Source organism: Macaca mulatta, chromosome 3, assembly GCF_049350105.2.
Source record: "Macaca mulatta isolate MMU2019108-1 chromosome 3, T2T-MMU8v2.0, whole genome shotgun sequence".
In the NCBI taxonomy this organism is placed as follows: domain Eukaryota; kingdom Metazoa; phylum Chordata; class Mammalia; order Primates; family Cercopithecidae; genus Macaca; species Macaca mulatta.
In genome coordinates, this window is record NC_133408.1 from 11,060,801 (window position 1) to 11,078,024 (window position 17,224).

At 41.6% G+C, this 17,224-nt stretch overlaps 1 protein-coding gene across 2 annotated transcripts in view; it reads right to left on the reverse strand.

Moving 5' to 3' along the window:
* MORC3 (MORC family CW-type zinc finger 3) overlaps positions 1-17,224 on the reverse strand; it is a 56,714-nt gene that overhangs the window by 5,340 nt on the left and 34,150 nt on the right. For both annotated transcript variants that reach the window (XM_015132916.3, XM_077995785.1), the window contains exons 10-15: positions 15,779-15,883; positions 12,436-12,558; positions 12,255-12,329; positions 10,252-10,297; positions 8,175-8,341; positions 2,227-3,115 (exon numbers count right to left, since the gene is read on the reverse strand). In XM_015132916.3, the coding sequence (XP_014988402.1) occupies positions 2,227-3,115; positions 8,175-8,341; positions 10,252-10,297; positions 12,255-12,329; positions 12,436-12,558; positions 15,779-15,883 (1,405 nt within the window). The remainder of the gene's footprint in view (positions 1-2,226; positions 3,116-8,174; positions 8,342-10,251; positions 10,298-12,254; positions 12,330-12,435; positions 12,559-15,778; positions 15,884-17,224) is intronic.

Here is a 17,224-nt window from a genome sequence, read left to right on the forward strand (position 1 = left end):
GAGCACTTTAAAGGTAGGTTAGACTAGGCTAAGATTTTGGGAGGTTGGCTGTAATGAAATGAATTTTGGAGTTAATGCTACTTCCAACCTATGATGGGTTTTCCAGGACTGATACCATAAGTTGAGGAGCATCTGCATTTTGTCATTCAGCTCCTGAGCCAAGGCATCAAGATTAGTGTTTGCATGAGCAGCGCTAGTCCCAAGGAAGAGACAGCACAGCACCGTATCATGGTTCCCAAACTCTTTAGCAGGAAAATCCTTTCTTTTCTTTTTTTGAGGCAGAGTTTCGTTCTTGTTGCCCAGGCTGGAGTGCAATGGCACGATTTCGGCTCACCGCAACCTCCGCCTCCCGAGTTCCAGCGATTCTCCTGCCTCAGCCTCTTGAGTAGCTGGGATTACAGGCATGCGCCACCATATCCGGCTAATTTTGTATTTTTAGTACAGACAGGGTTTCTCCATGTTGGTCAGGCTGGTCTCGAACTCCTGACCTCAGGTGATCTGCCCGCCTCAGCCTCCTAAAGTGCTGGGATTACAGGTGTGAGCCAGTGCGCCTGGCCGGAAAATCCTTTCAAAAGCCTCACACACGGCCGGGCGTGGTAGCTCACGCCTGTAATCCCAGCACTTTGGGAGGCCAAGGCGGGCAGATCACGAAGTCAGATAGAGACCATCCCAGTTAACACGGTGAAACCCCGTCTCTACTAAAAAATACAAAACAAAATTAGCTGGGCATGGTGGTGGGCGCCTATAGTCCCGGCTACTTGGGAGTCTGAGGCAGGAGAATGGCATGAACCCGGGAGGCGGAGCTTGCAGTGAGCCGAGATCACGCCACTGCATTCCAGCCTGGGCGACAAAGCAAGACTCTGTCTCAAAAAAAAAAAGCCTCACACACAAAAATGTATAAAATAGATTAAAAGGAGCTACCTGAATTTGAAGTGGGGGCATACGAAGAGGCTACTGATATTTATCATTTGTCTACCGGTATTGATCGTTTTTCTCCTCCTTTCTTCAGTAAAAGAACCCACACATAAAGACTGCATTTCCCAGGCACCCTTTAGCCAGATGACTCAGCACTGATAGTCAGAACATAAGCAATTCAGGCCAGACACGGGGGCTCACGCCTGTAATCCCAACACTTTGGGAGGCCAACGTGGGTGGATCACTTGACATCAGGAGTTCGAGATTAGCCTGGCCAGCATGGTGAAACCCTGTCTCTACTAAAAATACAAAAACTAGCCAGGCGTGGTTGCATGTGCTGTAATCTCAGCTACTGGGGACGCTGAGGCAGGAGAATTGCCTGAACTCGGGAGGTGGAGGCTGCAGTGACTCGAGATCGGGCCACTGCACTCCAGCCTGGGCAACAGAGTGAAACCTTGTCTCAAAAAATAAAAAAATAAAAAAAAAAAAATATATATATATATACACATACACACACACACACACACACACACGTATATATCAATCAAGATTTTAAAAGGGATAAGTCAATTTCTCTCAGGAATCTTGAAAGACATAATCTAGAAAAATGAATGACTCCATAACTAAAATATTAACTATACTTAAAAGTAGAATTGATGCCCAAAAAAGAAAGAACATAATTAACTGTATTAATGAGGTATTAAGTTAATATTGGTATTCTGAACAGGGTATTTACCATACCTGGCTACCCCCATTATTTTTCAGGAATGCACATCTCAAGACATTGAAAGAACCAAAAATGCCCCTAACACATTTCCATATGCCTCCAGGAAGCCCTCTCCTCAGGTGAGAACCAGTAGAATAATAGACACTCAATAAAAACATAATTATTTTTAAGTGAAAGTATTCCAATCTAACAATTGGTAGTTGTTTTTTTTTTTTTTTTTCTTTTTTTCTTTTTGGAGACAGAGTCTTGCTCTGTTGCCCAGGCTGGAGTATGGTGGTGCAATCCTGGCTCACGGCAGCCTCTGCCTCCCAGGTTCAAGTGATTCTCCTGCCTCGGCTTCCCAAGCAGTTGGGACTATAGGCGCCTGCCACCACGCCCGGCTAATTTTTGTATTTTAGTAGAGATAGGGTTTCACCACGTTGTCTAGGCTGGTCTCGAACTCCTGATAGCAAGTGACCCACCCGCCTTGGCCTCCCCAAGTGGTGGGATTACAGGCATGAGCCACCGCTCCCAGCCAACTGGCAGCTTCTTAAGGTTTAAATGGCCCTGGACTCCACGACTACGTGTTGGATGATATAACTCACCTCATTTTTATACTGGTCCCTCTCAATACTGCATTTGTCCAGTTGTCTAAACACATCGTCAAGCTGCACGGCCATCTCATCCATTTCACTTTTACTCTCATTATTGGAACACTGGCTGCATTCAGCCTTTACATGTTGCAAAGCACTACATTGTTTTTTCAGCCTTTCTATTTCTTCCAAAGCTTGCTGATACTGAGATACCATATGGTCTGGACTTTCAGATTTGCCATTAATACTTTCAAGTAAAAATACAGCATCGGTTTCAGTGGACTGATGGCAAGTTTCTTTCTTAACATACTTGTCATTCATTTCTAATATCCTCTGTTGTAACACTTTGACTTGATCAGTAAACATATGACACTGTCTTTTATAATTCTCTTTCTCCTCGGTGACAAGGAGTAGCTGGTTTCTCAGTTCTTGTAATTGGCAGCCTGCATCATCTGCAGATTTATCAGTGGTTTCCTGGGTTTCATGTATCTTTGCTTCAGCTTCTACACAGGAGGGCTGAATCACTGCATCATTTCTTACGTCTATCTCGTCTTCAACAGTTTCTTCTTTTTTAACAACTAAACTCGGTACTTCAGTCTGGGTAGCTGCAGTATTTCCCTGGTCGCATCGGGATGATGAGGTGCTGGTTGAACCAGTCTGGCCACAAGGTTCACTGTCACCCACAAGCTCGACCTGAACACCACCTTGCTCAACATGACTCTGTTCTGATTTCATATCAATATCATGATCTACTGCAGGTTTGGGGGTACTGTTTTCTTCTAAGATGATGACATCTTCGTCATCGTCATCACCTTTATAAACTGAATTTTCAAACTGACTACTCAATTTCCGATTCTTTGCATTCAAAATTGAGGAACGAGTAGAAAGTCTCCGTTTCAGGCTGAAAAAAATTTTATATATAAAATATAAGATTATAAAATACGGACAAAATAGATGACCTTGAAGTAATCATTCTAATAAATGCAGTATTATAACAATTTTTTTGTTTGTTTTTTGAGATGGAGTTTCACTCTGTCGCCCAGGCTAGAGTGCAATGGCATAGTCTCGGCTCACTGCAACCTCTGCCTCCCAGGTTCAAGTGACTCTCCTGCCTCAATCTCCTAAGGAGCTGGGATTACAGGCACCCGCCACCATGTCCAGCTAATTTTTATATTTTTAGTAGAGACGGGGTTTCCCCATGTTGGCCAGGCTGATCTCAAGTCAAGCAATCAGTCCACCTTAGCCTCCCAAAGTGCTGGGATTAGACGCATGAGCCACTGCGCCCAGCTTGTAAGTTTTGAAATACTAAGAAATACCCAGGCTCATTTTCTAAAGTGACACATTGTATAGTAGCAACCACTGATTTAATGAAGTAGAGATTATCTTCTCTTTTTACAGATGAAGACAAGGGACTATTGAGATCTTTTTGAAGTACCAGATCTATTTACTGCCAAACATCTCTGCATTTGACGACCTCCAGGCATTTCAATGTATACATTTTCAGAACAGAATGCTACCCACCCCACAGCCCCTTCTTTGTATTCTTCAGCTCGGGGAATGGCATCACCATTTTCATTTGCCCATAATAATTTTTATCGGTAATCAGTGATCCAAGGTTAAGCCATAAAACAAACCAGTATTTATCCTTCCATATGAAACAATTTTATCTGAATTAAAAATTGTCCCAGTTTCTTCATTTGCATCATTTCCTGTTCATTCATGTTAATATGTACACAGTTCACATTTATTTATCACCATTTGATTGCCTTTTTCCACACTTGGAAGAATATTTGTACTGGTTTGCTATTTGGGCCTTGTGTTAGACCTCCTACATCTCAGGAAGGATTTCCTCCTTTTTAGACTGTCTCACAAGGAGCACAGCCTGCAACAGCATCTTAATAAAGGTACACAGAACATAACAAATGCCAAGTTTTGCATGATGAAAACATCTTTATTTCCCTCTCAAGTCTATTGCTAGCTTAACTGTTATACAGGCTTCCAAGTTGAAAAATTATTTTCTCAGAAATTTAAAAGCAGGCCGGGCGCGGTGGCTCAAGCCTGTAATCCCAGCACTTTGGGAGGCCGAGATGGGCGGATCACGAGGTCAGGAGATCGAGACCATCCTGGCTAACACGGTGAAACCCCGTCTCTACTAAAAAAAATACAAAAAACTAGCCAGGCGAGGTGGCGAGCGCCTGTAGTCCCAGTTACTCGGGAGGCTGAGGCAGGAGAATGGCGTGAACCCAGGAGGCGGAGCTTGCAGTGAGCTGAGATCCGGCCACTGCACTCCAGCCTGGGCGACAGAGCGAGACTCCGTCTCAAAAAAAACAAAAAAAAAAAAAAAAAAAAAATTTAAAAGCATCATTCCATTTTCATCTGCCATTCAAGTGTTTCTGCCTAATTCCTCATCTCTTGCACGTATATCATCTGTTTCTTTCTGAAAAAATCTTTTATTCCCTGTGTTAAAAAAATGTCATGATCCTATGTCTCTGAGTGGCTCTCTTTCTAGACATTATGCTCTGTAGCTAGTGGAAATGCAGTTTTTCTGGTATGATTTCCCATTCTGGAAGGCAGCTATGTTTACTATACCATACCACCACCACCAGTGCCTACTTCCCATTCTGAAACTCCCTTATTCAGATGGTGGCTTTCTAGTACAGATACTGTATCTTTACTTCTTTCTCTGTCTTCCAACTGTTAAGCTTTTCGTTCTAAATGATTTATTTATTCAAGTCCACACCACTTTCTGCCAATACATTTCACAATGTTTTCTTCTGTTCCCTTTGTTTCCGTTTGCTGTCCCATGTGAGAGATAACACATGTGGCTATCCATGGCTATCTGTGTATACCTAAGAGTGAAACTGACTAGCAGCAGTGAGGGCTGAGCTTGTGATTCAAAGGGTGCTCAAACTGCCATCATCATTTAGGGCTTCTCTCTTGGAGCACAGTGAGGAGTGGGGGTGGATTTCTCACCATTCAGTATCCAAACTTTCCCTTACTTATACTGTTTTAAAACAATGGCTCATCTACATCTTCAGCAGTAAAAAACGCTCCTCCGTAAAGTAAATCCCCTATCTTCTGACAGAGGCAGAAAAAGAGCAATCGCCAGACTTCGCAGGTTGGGAAGAAGTCTGGACTTTAAATTTCCAACCAAGCCTCTGGTTCTCGCCCCTATCTATCTTCCACCTTCAGCAGTCCCCAGTGCTTCCAAGTTAGGAGACTTTCTAGAGACCTGTGGAGTAAACTGGTTTCTACCATCCTCCAGTAGCCTTAGGTTTCAGCTTCCGTTGGTTTGCTGTATCAACTACTTTTTGCTTACTCTGCCCTGTTTAATTTGGAGTTACTCTATTATTTTTCTTACCAAGCTAATTCCTATTTGTATTTCCTAAGACTTAGTTTAGATACACCCTTTCCACAAACTTTGGTTTCTAAATTTGAGAATAAATATGGCTTTGAAAACTGTTTAATAGGCCGGGCACAGTGGCTCACGCCTGTAATCCCAGCTCTTTGGGAGGCCAAGGCGGGCAGACTGCCTGAGCTCAGGAGTTTGAGACCAGCCTGGGCAATACGGTGAAACCCCATCTCTACTAAAATACAAAAAATTAGCAGGGCGTGGCGGTGTACATTTGTAGTCCCAGCTACTCGGGAGGCTGAGGCAGGAGAATTGCTTGAACCCAAGAGGCAGAGGTTGCAGTAAACTGAGATTATGCCACTGCACTCCAGGCTGGGCAACAGAGCAAGACTCTGCTTCAAAAAAAAAAAAAATTGTTTAATCAAAATTTCCCTCTTTACTCTTGTCTTCCATTTTGATGACAGCCAACTTTTAAAAAATTTTCTTTGCAGCCATAAAAAAGAATGAAATAATGTCCTTTGCCACAACATGGATACAGCTGGAGGCCTTTATCCTAAGCGAATTAATGCAGGAACAGAAAAGCAAATACTGCATGTTCTCACTTGCAAGTGGGTGCTAAGTGCTAGGTACACATGGACATAAAGATGGGAACCACAGACACTGGGAACTACTAGAGTTGGGAGAGAGGAAGGGAAGTGGGCAGGGCTGAAAAACTACACATTGGGTACTATGCTTAATAGTGGGGTGATGGTATCATTCATACCCCAAACCTCAGGATCACGCCATACACCCATGTAACAAACCTGCATGTGCCCTGAATCTAAAAGTTAAAATCATTAAAAATACTTTTAATCTCTTATCTGTAAACTATAAAACCATCCTTACAAAGAAAAGCCAAAAATATTAAGGAGACCTGTAAAATATGAGTTCTTAATAAAGTAGCAATCCAGCTCCAAAATGAGTGTCCAATACACAGGTAAAGAGCAAACTGGCCAGGTGCTGTGGTTCATGCCTGTAATCCTAGCACTTTGGGAGGCCAAGGCGGGCGGATCTCCTGAGGTCAGGAGTTCGAGACTATCCTGGCTAACATGGTGAGACCGCGTCTCTACTAAAAATACAAAAAATTAGCTGGGCATGGTGGCATGTGCCTGTAATGCCAGCTACTCGGGAGGCTGAGGCAGAAGAATCGCTTGAACCAGGAGTCAGAGGTTGCAGTGAGTTGAGATGGATGGCACCACTGCACTCCAGCTTGGGCAACAAAAGCGAAACTCTGACTCAAAAAAATAAATAAAGAGCAAACTATTCTAGAATATGCCCTTTTTGATTTATATATGCATAAAGGCAGTTAGTTATTTATAATCTTCCTTGGGGTCAAAAATTCCTTTGAGAATTTGATAAAAGCTACAAAACATCTCAAAAAAATCTGCCCCCATTATCTTAGAGAAGCTTGTTTCAATGTTCCTCTTTGAATAACAAACATCAGTATAGTCAGTCTGATCCACTAGTTTGTAGACATCATGTTCATTCTTCTTCACTTTTCTTCATTCTATTAACTTGGAAGAGGCCATCTACAAGACTACTGTTTTCAGAACTTCAGGAACCAACCCAAGTACCACCTCATCACAAAGCCTTCGCTAATCAATCCAGTCAAGATGGCTGACTATTCAATTCATGTATCACTTCCTTTTTGTCCTTTCCTTCTCCTTCCACTCCTCCAATAAATTAAGTGCCTACAGTGTGCCACAAGTGTTGCAAAGGACTTCCGGGTCACTATAGTGTCGTACTATTAATTGCTTCACTTTTTTTCTTTTTTTTTTTTGAGACAGACTCTCGCTCTGTCACCCAGGCTGGAGTGCACTGGCGTGATCTTGGCTCACTACAACCTCCGCCTCCCAGGTTCAAGCGATTCTCCTGCCTCAGCCTCTCAAGTAACTAGAATTACAGGCATGTACCATCATGCCCATCTAATTTTTGTATTTTTAGCAGAGACGGGGTTTCACCATGTTGGCCAGGCTGGTCTCGAACTCCTGACCTCAAATGATCCACCTGCCTCGGCCTCCCAAAGTGCTGGGATTACAGGCGTGAACCACTGCGCCTGGCCTGCTTCACTTTTTTTTTTAAGTCCTGATCATCTTAAAAGCAGGAATTGTCATACTATATAGAAGTTCAAAGAGGTGACAATGTGATCAAACTCTACAATCAATACAATTAATGCTTTTTTTTTTTTGAGGCGGAGTTTCCCTCTTGTTGCCCAGGCTGGAGTGCAGCCTCAGCCTCCGCCTCAGCCTCTGGAGTAGCTGGGATTACAGGAGCCCGCCACCATGCCTGGTTAATTTTTTTGTATTTTTAGTAGAGACAGGGTTTCACCATGTTGGCCAGGCTGGTCAATTAATACTTTTTAACTCATTTAACAGGTGGCAGAAGTAGGGTTTAGCTTAAGTTTAGACAATAAAAGCAAGACAATTTGTCCTTAAGATTTTCACATTCATGGAACCTACAATTCACAATGTAACCTACAATGATCCTGAATTGCATCACTGTCATATAAGTGTCAAGTAAAGGTTCTGTTTAATATTCCCCAAATGGAAAACCAATCTTAGCCACTGACCTGTTGCTCTCAGGTTCAGACTGGGGTGAAACTTGATGATTATTTAGAAGTCTTGTCGCATAAGAATTTGTTCCTTCTGAAAGATGTCTTCTTGGAACACTTTCCTTAGGAGAAGAAAAGCTTGGAGTTGAAAGAGCAGTTGGCCGAAACAACAGTTCAGCATTAATCTGTTGGAGGGAAAAATCATCATTTCAAAGGAACTATTTCTAGTGTGACATGCCCAAAACACAAGATATAATCTTCCTTTTCCCCTTTATCCCAGAAGACAGAAAAACAATTCTAAACATGTAAATCCCTTGTGCTATTAACAGGACTCAACAAGTCAACCCATGAACTAAATCCAGCCTGCAAGTAGGCTAAGAATGGCTTTGTATTTTTAAAAGATGTGAAGAAACAAAGCAACAAAACAAAGAAGATGCAACAGAGACTTTATGTGGCCCGCAAAGCCAAAAAGATTTACCATGTGGTGACCTCTTTGCTGCTGGACTTATCAAGACCCAAACTTCTCAAGCAAGAAGCACAACCGCCTACTTGTATTCAGATGGCCCGATTTACAATGGCATCAACTTTATGATGGTGCAAAAGCAATACCCATTCAGCAGAAACTGTACTTTGAGTACTCAAGCAATCATTTTGGCTTTGTTTTTCACTTTCAGTATTCAATAAAATTCATGAGATACTCAACACTTTATGATAAAACAGACTGTTAGATGACGGTCCAATGTAAGCTAATATAAGAGTTCTGAGCACAATTAAGGTAGGCTAGGCGAAGCTATGATGTTCAATAGGTTAAGTGTATTAAATACATTTTTGATAACAATATTTTCTGTGTTTTTGGGGTGTATTTTTTGTTTTTTTGAGGCAGAGTCTCAGTCTGTTCCCCAGGATGGAGTGCAGTGGTGCAATCTTGGCTCACTGAAACCTCCACCTCCCGGGTTTAAGCAATTCTTATGCTTCAGCCTCCTGAGCAGCTGGGATTACAAGCGCCTGCCACCATGCTGAGTTACTTTTTATATTTTTAGTAGAGACAGGGTATTGCCATACTGCCCAGGCTGGTCTCTAACTTCTGGCCTCAAGTGATCCGCCCACCTCGCCCTCCAAAAGTGCTGGGAACACAGGCATGAGCCACCACAGCTGGCCAAAAACATTTTCAACTTATAAGAAGCTTATTAGGATATAACTCTACGGTAAGCCTAGGAGCATCTATACTCAACCAAAGCTCTTTAACACAGTAAGTATTAAGACAGAAGAGAGAAGCCAGGCACAGCAGTCGACACTGGGAAAAACACTATGGTTTTTGTCCAGGTTAGGACTAGAATATGGCTTCCTGGGTATTCCTGGGACGTTTTCCTTAACTGCTTATCTAACAGTACAATTTTTAAACGTTTGTTTCCCTTTCCTCAGAAGATACCCAACTAAACAATAAAACTAACGGTTTGAATGATGTTGGATTAGAAAGAGTTGGAAAGGTGGGCAATGAGAAGTACAAGAGAAGAGAAGAAAATGAACTAAATAAACCAAATCCCTTTGATATGTATTAAACTTTAACATTCACTACTGATTAAACTAAGCATCACACAGTATAAGACACAGCTACAAAATGGAAAGTTTGGACAAGTGTGGTGGCTCACACCTGTAATCCCAGCACTCTGGGAGGCTGAGATGGGAGGATTACTTGAGGCCAGGAGTTCAAGACCAGGCTGGTCAACATAGTGAGACTCCATCTCTATTTTATGTATTTTATTTTTTGAGATGGAGTCTCGCTCTGTGGCCCAGGCTAGAATGCAATGGCACCAATCTCTCTCACTGCAACCTCCGCCTCCCAGGTTCAAGCAATTCTCCTGTGTCAGCCTCCCAAGTAGCTGGAACTACAGGCATGTGCCACCACATCCAGCTAATTTTTGTATTTTTAGTAGAGACAGGGTTTCACCATGTTGGCCAGGCTGGTCTTGAATCCTGACCTCAGGTGATCCACCCGCCTCAGCCTCCCAAAATGCTGGGATTACAGGTGTCAGCCACGACACCCAGTCCCAATCACTATTAAAAAAAAAAAAAAAAAAAATGAAGGCTTAATTACCCGAGGGATCATTTCCGGTTGTCTGATCCTGAATTTTTCCTTGTTGCTTTAAAATAAAGATGAAAAACATGTTGTTATTTCTTAATCCCATTTCCCAACGATATACCTGCCATTTATGCAGTTACTAAGGTACTCTGAACTCTGCATCTATTTCAATATAATCAGCAGTAAGCCCTTTGGGAAATATTTTCTACCTTTTATCTCGGTAGCATCCTAATTTCAGCCTGAATTTTTCCATCCTCACGGGTATAAACTGCAGATCTTTGGTGTTTTTTTCTCCACTAAGACCAGATAACTCAGTCCAGAATCACAGACTTTTGAACTAGAATATCACATAGGTTTTTTTGTTTTTTTTTTTTTTTTTTTTTTTTTTTTGAGAGGGAGTCTTCCCCAGGCTGGTGTGCAGTGGTGCAATCTCAGCTCACTGCAACCTCTGCCTCCCAGGTTCAAGCGATTCTCCTGCCTCAGCCTCCCAAGTAGCTGGGATTACAGCACATGCCACCACACCCAGCTAATTTTTGTATTTTTACTAGAGACGGGTGTCGCCATGTTGGCCAGACTGGTCTCAAATCCTGACCTCAAGTGATCCACCCACCTCAGTCTCCCAAAGTGTTGGGATTACAGGTGTGAGCCACCGCACCGGGCCCACATGGGTTTCTATACTTCTAATACTATTGCTGGATTTCATTAAAGAATAGTACACTACAAATCAAAGCCATCTGAAAGGCTTAGTAACTTGGCCTTCTGTGTGTGGTAGATTAGCATGAAGTCTCCACTGGCTGACTATCCTTATTCAGCATCTGTCCCGCCTCCATTTTCTTTCTTTTTTTTTTTTTTTTTAAGATGGAGTCTCACTCTTGTTGCCCAAACTGGAGTGCAGTGGCGTGATCTTGGCTCACTGCAACCTCTGCCCCCCAGGGTTCAAACGATTCTCCTGCCTCAGCCTCCCAAGTAGCTAGGATTACAGGCACCCGCCACCACACTCGGCTTGTATTTTTGGTAGAGACGGGGTTTTGGTAGAGATTTGTATTTTTGGTAGAGACGGGGTTTCACCATGTTGGCCAGGCTGGTCTCAAACTCCTGACCTCAGGTGATCCACCCGCCTCAACCTCCCAAAGTACCACATTCATTTTCCATTATTCCCATTCACATACTGTAGCTAAACTGAGCAAATGTTTGTTCCCTGTACATTCTCATCGTTCCCATTCTTCAAGGCCTATTACAAAAATGACCTCCTTCGTGAAGTTTCCTGATCTATTTCTGCTCTCCCACCCACCAGACAGAACCACTCTCCCTATGAGCTTCCTTACAGGACTGGACCAGAGCTTCTATGGCACTCACCAACACCTAACTGGTAAAATTCACATCTCACCTCTTCTGTTAAACCTTCTCTATAAGCTTGAATGGGGCAGTATTCACTAATGATTCCTCTGTGTACAGCTCAAAACAGCAGACTGCTCTTACACAAAACATCTGGCACATATGGCAGCAATAAGCATGAAAGAAACAGCAGATATTCAGAGCATTAAGTTTTTGTTTTTGTTTTTGTTTTTTGTTTTTTGAGACTGAGTCTGGCTCTGTCGCCCAGGCTGGAGTGCAGTGGCCGGATCTCAGCTCACTGCAAGCTCCGCCTCCCGGTTTTACGCCATTCTCCTGCCTCAGCCTCCGGAGTAGCTGGGACCACAGGCGCCCGCCACCTCGCCCGGCTAGTTTTTTGTATTTTTTAGTAGAGATGGGGTTTCACCGTGTTAGCCAGGATGGTCTCGATCTCCTGACCTTGTGATCCGCCCGTCTCAGCCTCCCAAAGTGCTGGGATTACAGGCTTGAGCCACCGCGCCCAGCATAAGTTTTTGTTTTTAAAGCCCTTGATATTACACACTCCACATTATAAACTTTTTCAGTTACACGAGCTTTACCTTGGAGAAGCATCAACTAATGTGGCCAAGGCATCAATGTTCATGATCTGGGCATTATTACCCACCATACACCACTACAACACTCACGTCTTTTTGTAGGTTTTTTCATAAGTGGGATGTACCAAATCCTCATCTTCAGGTTCTTCTGGAACCTCACAATTTCTATTCAGAAAAATCACACAGGAATAACATGTCACCAGTGCCTATCCATACATTGTGAACAATACTTTCCATCTTTCCAAAAAGGGTACTACCAACTCTATGGTACCTGAACTGTGGGTCAGGGTTATTGGAGCAATACCATTTTTCAGGAAGTTGATCCATGCCATCAGGTAATTTCCGCCACTTTAAACAGGCATCACACTGAACCCATGTCTGATCAGGACGCTTCCTGTCCCAAAACAAGAACAAAATATTAACACAGAAATATGGACTTTAAATACTGCATCAGATGTTCCATGTCATTTCTACCACAAGATGCCGTTATTGAATTCCTTTCCTAAAAATTATGACATTAACTCTTTCAAAATTACGCTGGGTGCAATGGCTCATTCCTGTAATCCCAGGAGTTAGAGACCAGCCTGGACAACATGGTAAAACCCTGTCTCTACAAAAAACACAAAAATTAACTGGGCGTGGTAACGTGCACCTACTACTCAAGAGGCTGAGGTTGGAGGACTGCTTGAGCCCAGGAGGCAGAGTTTGCAATCACACTACTGTGCTCCAGCCTAGGCTACAGGGTGATCAAAAAAAAAAAAAAAAAAAAAAAAAGGCAAGGCACGGTGGCTCATGCCTGTAATTTGTATTTTGGGAGGCCAAAGCAGGAGGGCTGCTTGGGCCCAAGAGTTTGGGACCAGCCTGGGCAACACAGTGAGACCCTGTCTCTACAAGACTTTTTTTAGAAATAAATTTTAAAAACAACTATTTTGAGTCAGGTGTGGTGGCATACACCTTAGTCTCAGATACTCAGGAGGCTGAGGTTGGAGGAATGCTTGAGCACAGGAGTATGAGGCCAGCCTGGGCAACATAGTAAGACCCTATCTCTCAAAAAATAAAACACAACGATTTTGGTTACCTTCAAAAGATTAAAAGTCACAAGCCAATTTGAACAATGTGACTTAAATGTATTAATAGCATTAAATTTTTTCCATAATAACTTAATATTCCAAATGCCTTGCCCTGAACTTTGTTGTTTAGTGTCTACAATGTCTGTATACATTATACTGTATTTATTAGCATAATAAATCACTGAAGTCCAGAAAACAGAATTCTGTGGTTATAATTTAAGTAACTTTCAATCAGACACTTTTGACCTCTATATTTCTAAATAACTAAAATTAGTATACTTCTAGTTTACAAAATGCTTTCATATTTTTCTCATTTAAAAGTCACAGCTGGGCGCGGTGGCTCACGCCTGTAATCCCAACACCTTGGGAGGCCAAGGCGGGTGGATCACAAGGTCAGAAGATCGAGACTATCCTAGCTAACACGGTGAAACTCTGTCTCTCCTAAAAATACAAAAAATTAGCCAGGCGTGGTGGCGGGTGCCTGTAGTCCCAGCTACTCGGAGAGACTGAGGCAGGAGAATGGCATGAACCCAGGAGGTGGAGCTTGCAGTGAGCTAGATCGCGCCACTGCACTCCAGCCTGGGCACAAGAGAGAGATTCCGTCTCAAAAAAAAAAAAAAAAAATTAAAATAATTCCTGTAAAGAACTTGTATATATTCTTCTTCTTTATTATTATTATTTTTTTTAAGAAATAGGTCTTACCACATTGCCCAGGCTGGCCTCCAATTCCTGGGTTCAAGCAATCATTCTGCCTTAGGATTACAGGCATGACCCACTGGATCCAGCCTATGTAGACTTATTTTACATATGAAAACTTCACCTTAATGTCAATAGCTTTTTAAATCTAGTTTTATTTCATTTTATTTATTTATTTTTTTTGAGACAGAGTTTCACTCTTTTTGCCCAGGCTGGAGTGCAATGGTGCAATCTCGCCTCATTGCAAGCTCTGCCTCCCGGGTTCAAGCTATTCTCCTGCCTCAGCCTCCCAAGTAGCTGGGACTAGTGGTGTGTGCCACTACGCCCGGCTAATTTTTGTATTTTTAGTAGAGGCGGGGTTTTACCATGTTGGTCAGGATGGTCTCAAACTCCAGACCTCAAGTGATCTGCCCACCTCAGCCTCCCAAAGTGCTGGGATTACAGGTGTGAGCCACCGCACCTGGCCTGCTTTTTAAAATCTAGCTTTGAAAAAAGTATTTAGATATTTATAAAAAACTTCAAAACCGGCTGAGTGCAGTGGCTCACACCTGTAATCCCAGCACTTTGGGAGGCCGAGGCGGGCAGATCACCTGAGGTCAGGTGTTCTAGACCAGCCTGGACAACATGGTGAAACCCCATCTCTACTAAAAATACAAAAATTAGCCGGGCGTGGTGTTGCACGCCTGTAGTCCTAGCTCCTCAGGAAGCTGAAGCAGAATTGCTTGAACCCAGGAGGTGCAGGTTGCAGTGAGCTGAGATTACACCACTGCACTTCAGCCTGGGTGACAGAGTGAGGCTCCATTTCAAAAAACAAAAAACAAAAAACCAAAAAAAAAAATCCAACCAACCAACCAACCAACCCAACCCAAAACTTCAAAACAATCCAGAGATTTATAAAGCATAACTTTACACTTTATATAAACTCCTTGTCTCAGGAGATTACCACTGTTAATTTTTAAAATACTGGCAGAATTTTTCTATGCTTATAAAGTATGCATGTGTATACTGACACATTAAAAAAATACAAGCTGGGCACGGCGGCTCATGCCTATAATCCCAGTACTTTGGGTGTGAGGCACCTGAACCCAGGACATTGAGACCAGCTTGGGCAACATAGTGAGACCCCATCTGTATAAAACTTTTTTAAATATAAAAAAATTGAAAAGTACAATGGGAAGCCTATAAACTGAGCTGCATCTTTTCTTGTTTTTCATTATATATCTTGGTTATCTTTGTAATAATGTATAAATTATGAGTAATACACATAATGTATAAATTATGTATAACAATGTATAAAGAATACACAGATAAAGAATACATATTGTTCATTCATTCATTTATAGGACTATTATCACATGATGTGTTACTAAGTGCCTGTCAGGCATATTATTTAATTCACATAATTCAAGGAGGCAAATGCTCTTAATGTTCCCATTTTATACACAAGAAAATGGAGGCTTACAAGAGGCCAAGTAATATGTTGAATGTCACATGGCTACTTAAGTGGAATGAGAATATGAATTCAAGATGGGTTTCAGTCCCCTCATTCTAATGATACACTACACCAGTGTTTTTCAAACTATTATATAATCCATTCATAGCATCTTAAAATAACATTAACATGCATCACATATGGGTAAACATTGTTTTATGAATGTTTTGTGTACATGTATACATGTTTACATTCTATTCACTGATTTTGCAGTGTGCTAATTCATGTTGCAGAATTTATTCCTTACTATGAGTTACAGTCCTAAGTTTGTGAAACATTGTACAATCCCTTTACTCTCTCATACCGCATCTTGATATCTAAGTGAGTTGACTGATATTTTTTTAAAATGTACTTACTGTATATCTTCAACTGGCAAATTTAGAGGATATTCTGTATTTTTCTTCACTTTCATTTCATTCCAGTAATCATTCAGCTTTTCTCCTAGTGCTGTTATTGTAAGTCTTAAAAAATCATAAAATCAATTTAAGAAAAATACTTTTCAAACATAAATCATAAATAATCTAGTAATGAGTAAAAAAACTCCAAAATATATAGTTAATAAAGAACATTCAAGGTACAGGTGACCCTTGAACAACACAGGTTTGAACTGCACTTATATAAAATTTTCTTTCAATAAATCAGAAAATTTTTTAGAAAGTTATAACAATTTGAAAAAAACTTGCACGAACTGCATTGCCCAGAAATATCCAAAAACTTAAGAATAAGTTAGATATGTCATGAATGCATAAAACATGCAAATATTAGTCTATTTTATAATTTACTACCATAAAATATACACAAAGCTATTTAAAAAGTTAAAATTTATCAAGACTTAAGCATATACAGACTGTAGGTGGTTTCATCTGCAGTCAGAAATGTAAACAAAGATGCAGTCTTAAAATTATAACTGCATAAGATTAATTATAGTACATACAGTACTATTATAATAATTTCATAGCCACCTCCTGTTGCTATTTTGGTGAGCTCAAGTGTTTTATTTGCTTCAAGTGTCTTATGACATGCTTATCTCCATGTAAGCATCTCCAAGAAATTTTGTATTGCAGTAAAAATCGTTTAGTGCAATCCTGTAAACCTTGAATAACACCACAGGACCCACACAAACTGCCACTAGTGATGCTAGCTGTTTTCCAAGAAGCAAAGTCATAATATAAGAAAAAGTCTAAATTGCTTGATATGTAGGTTGAGCCTCCTGAATAGCTGGGGCTACAGGCACTTGCCACCTCACCTAATTTTTTTATTTCTTATTTTTTTGTAGAGACAGGGTCTCACTTTTTTGCCCAGGCTGCTCTCGAATTCCTGGCCTCAAGCTATTCTTTTGTCTCAGCCTCCCAAAGTGCTGGGATTACAGGGATGAGCCACCATGCCCAGCCTGTTTGAACAGGTGTTTAATGCAGACAAAAGTACTCTATTCTGGGAAAAAATGCCACAAAGAATACTTATTAGCAAAAAAGAGGAGCATAAACCAGGATTTAAGTCCAAGAAGGGACAGGCTAACCCTACTGCTTTGTGCAAATGTAGTCAGGTTTATGATCAGGACTGCCGTTATCTATAAAGATGCTAACCCTCAAGCCTTGAAGAGAAAAGACAAACACCAGCTGCCAGTCTTTTGGTTGCACAAACAGAAGGCCTACATGAGAAACCCTTTTTCTGACTGCTTCCATTGATGCTTTGTTCCCGAAGTCAGGAATTAACTTGCCAGTAAAGGACTGCCTTTTACAGTTCTTTTGATATTGGACAAGGTACCCTGGCCACCCATAACCCCATGAGTTCAACACCAAAGG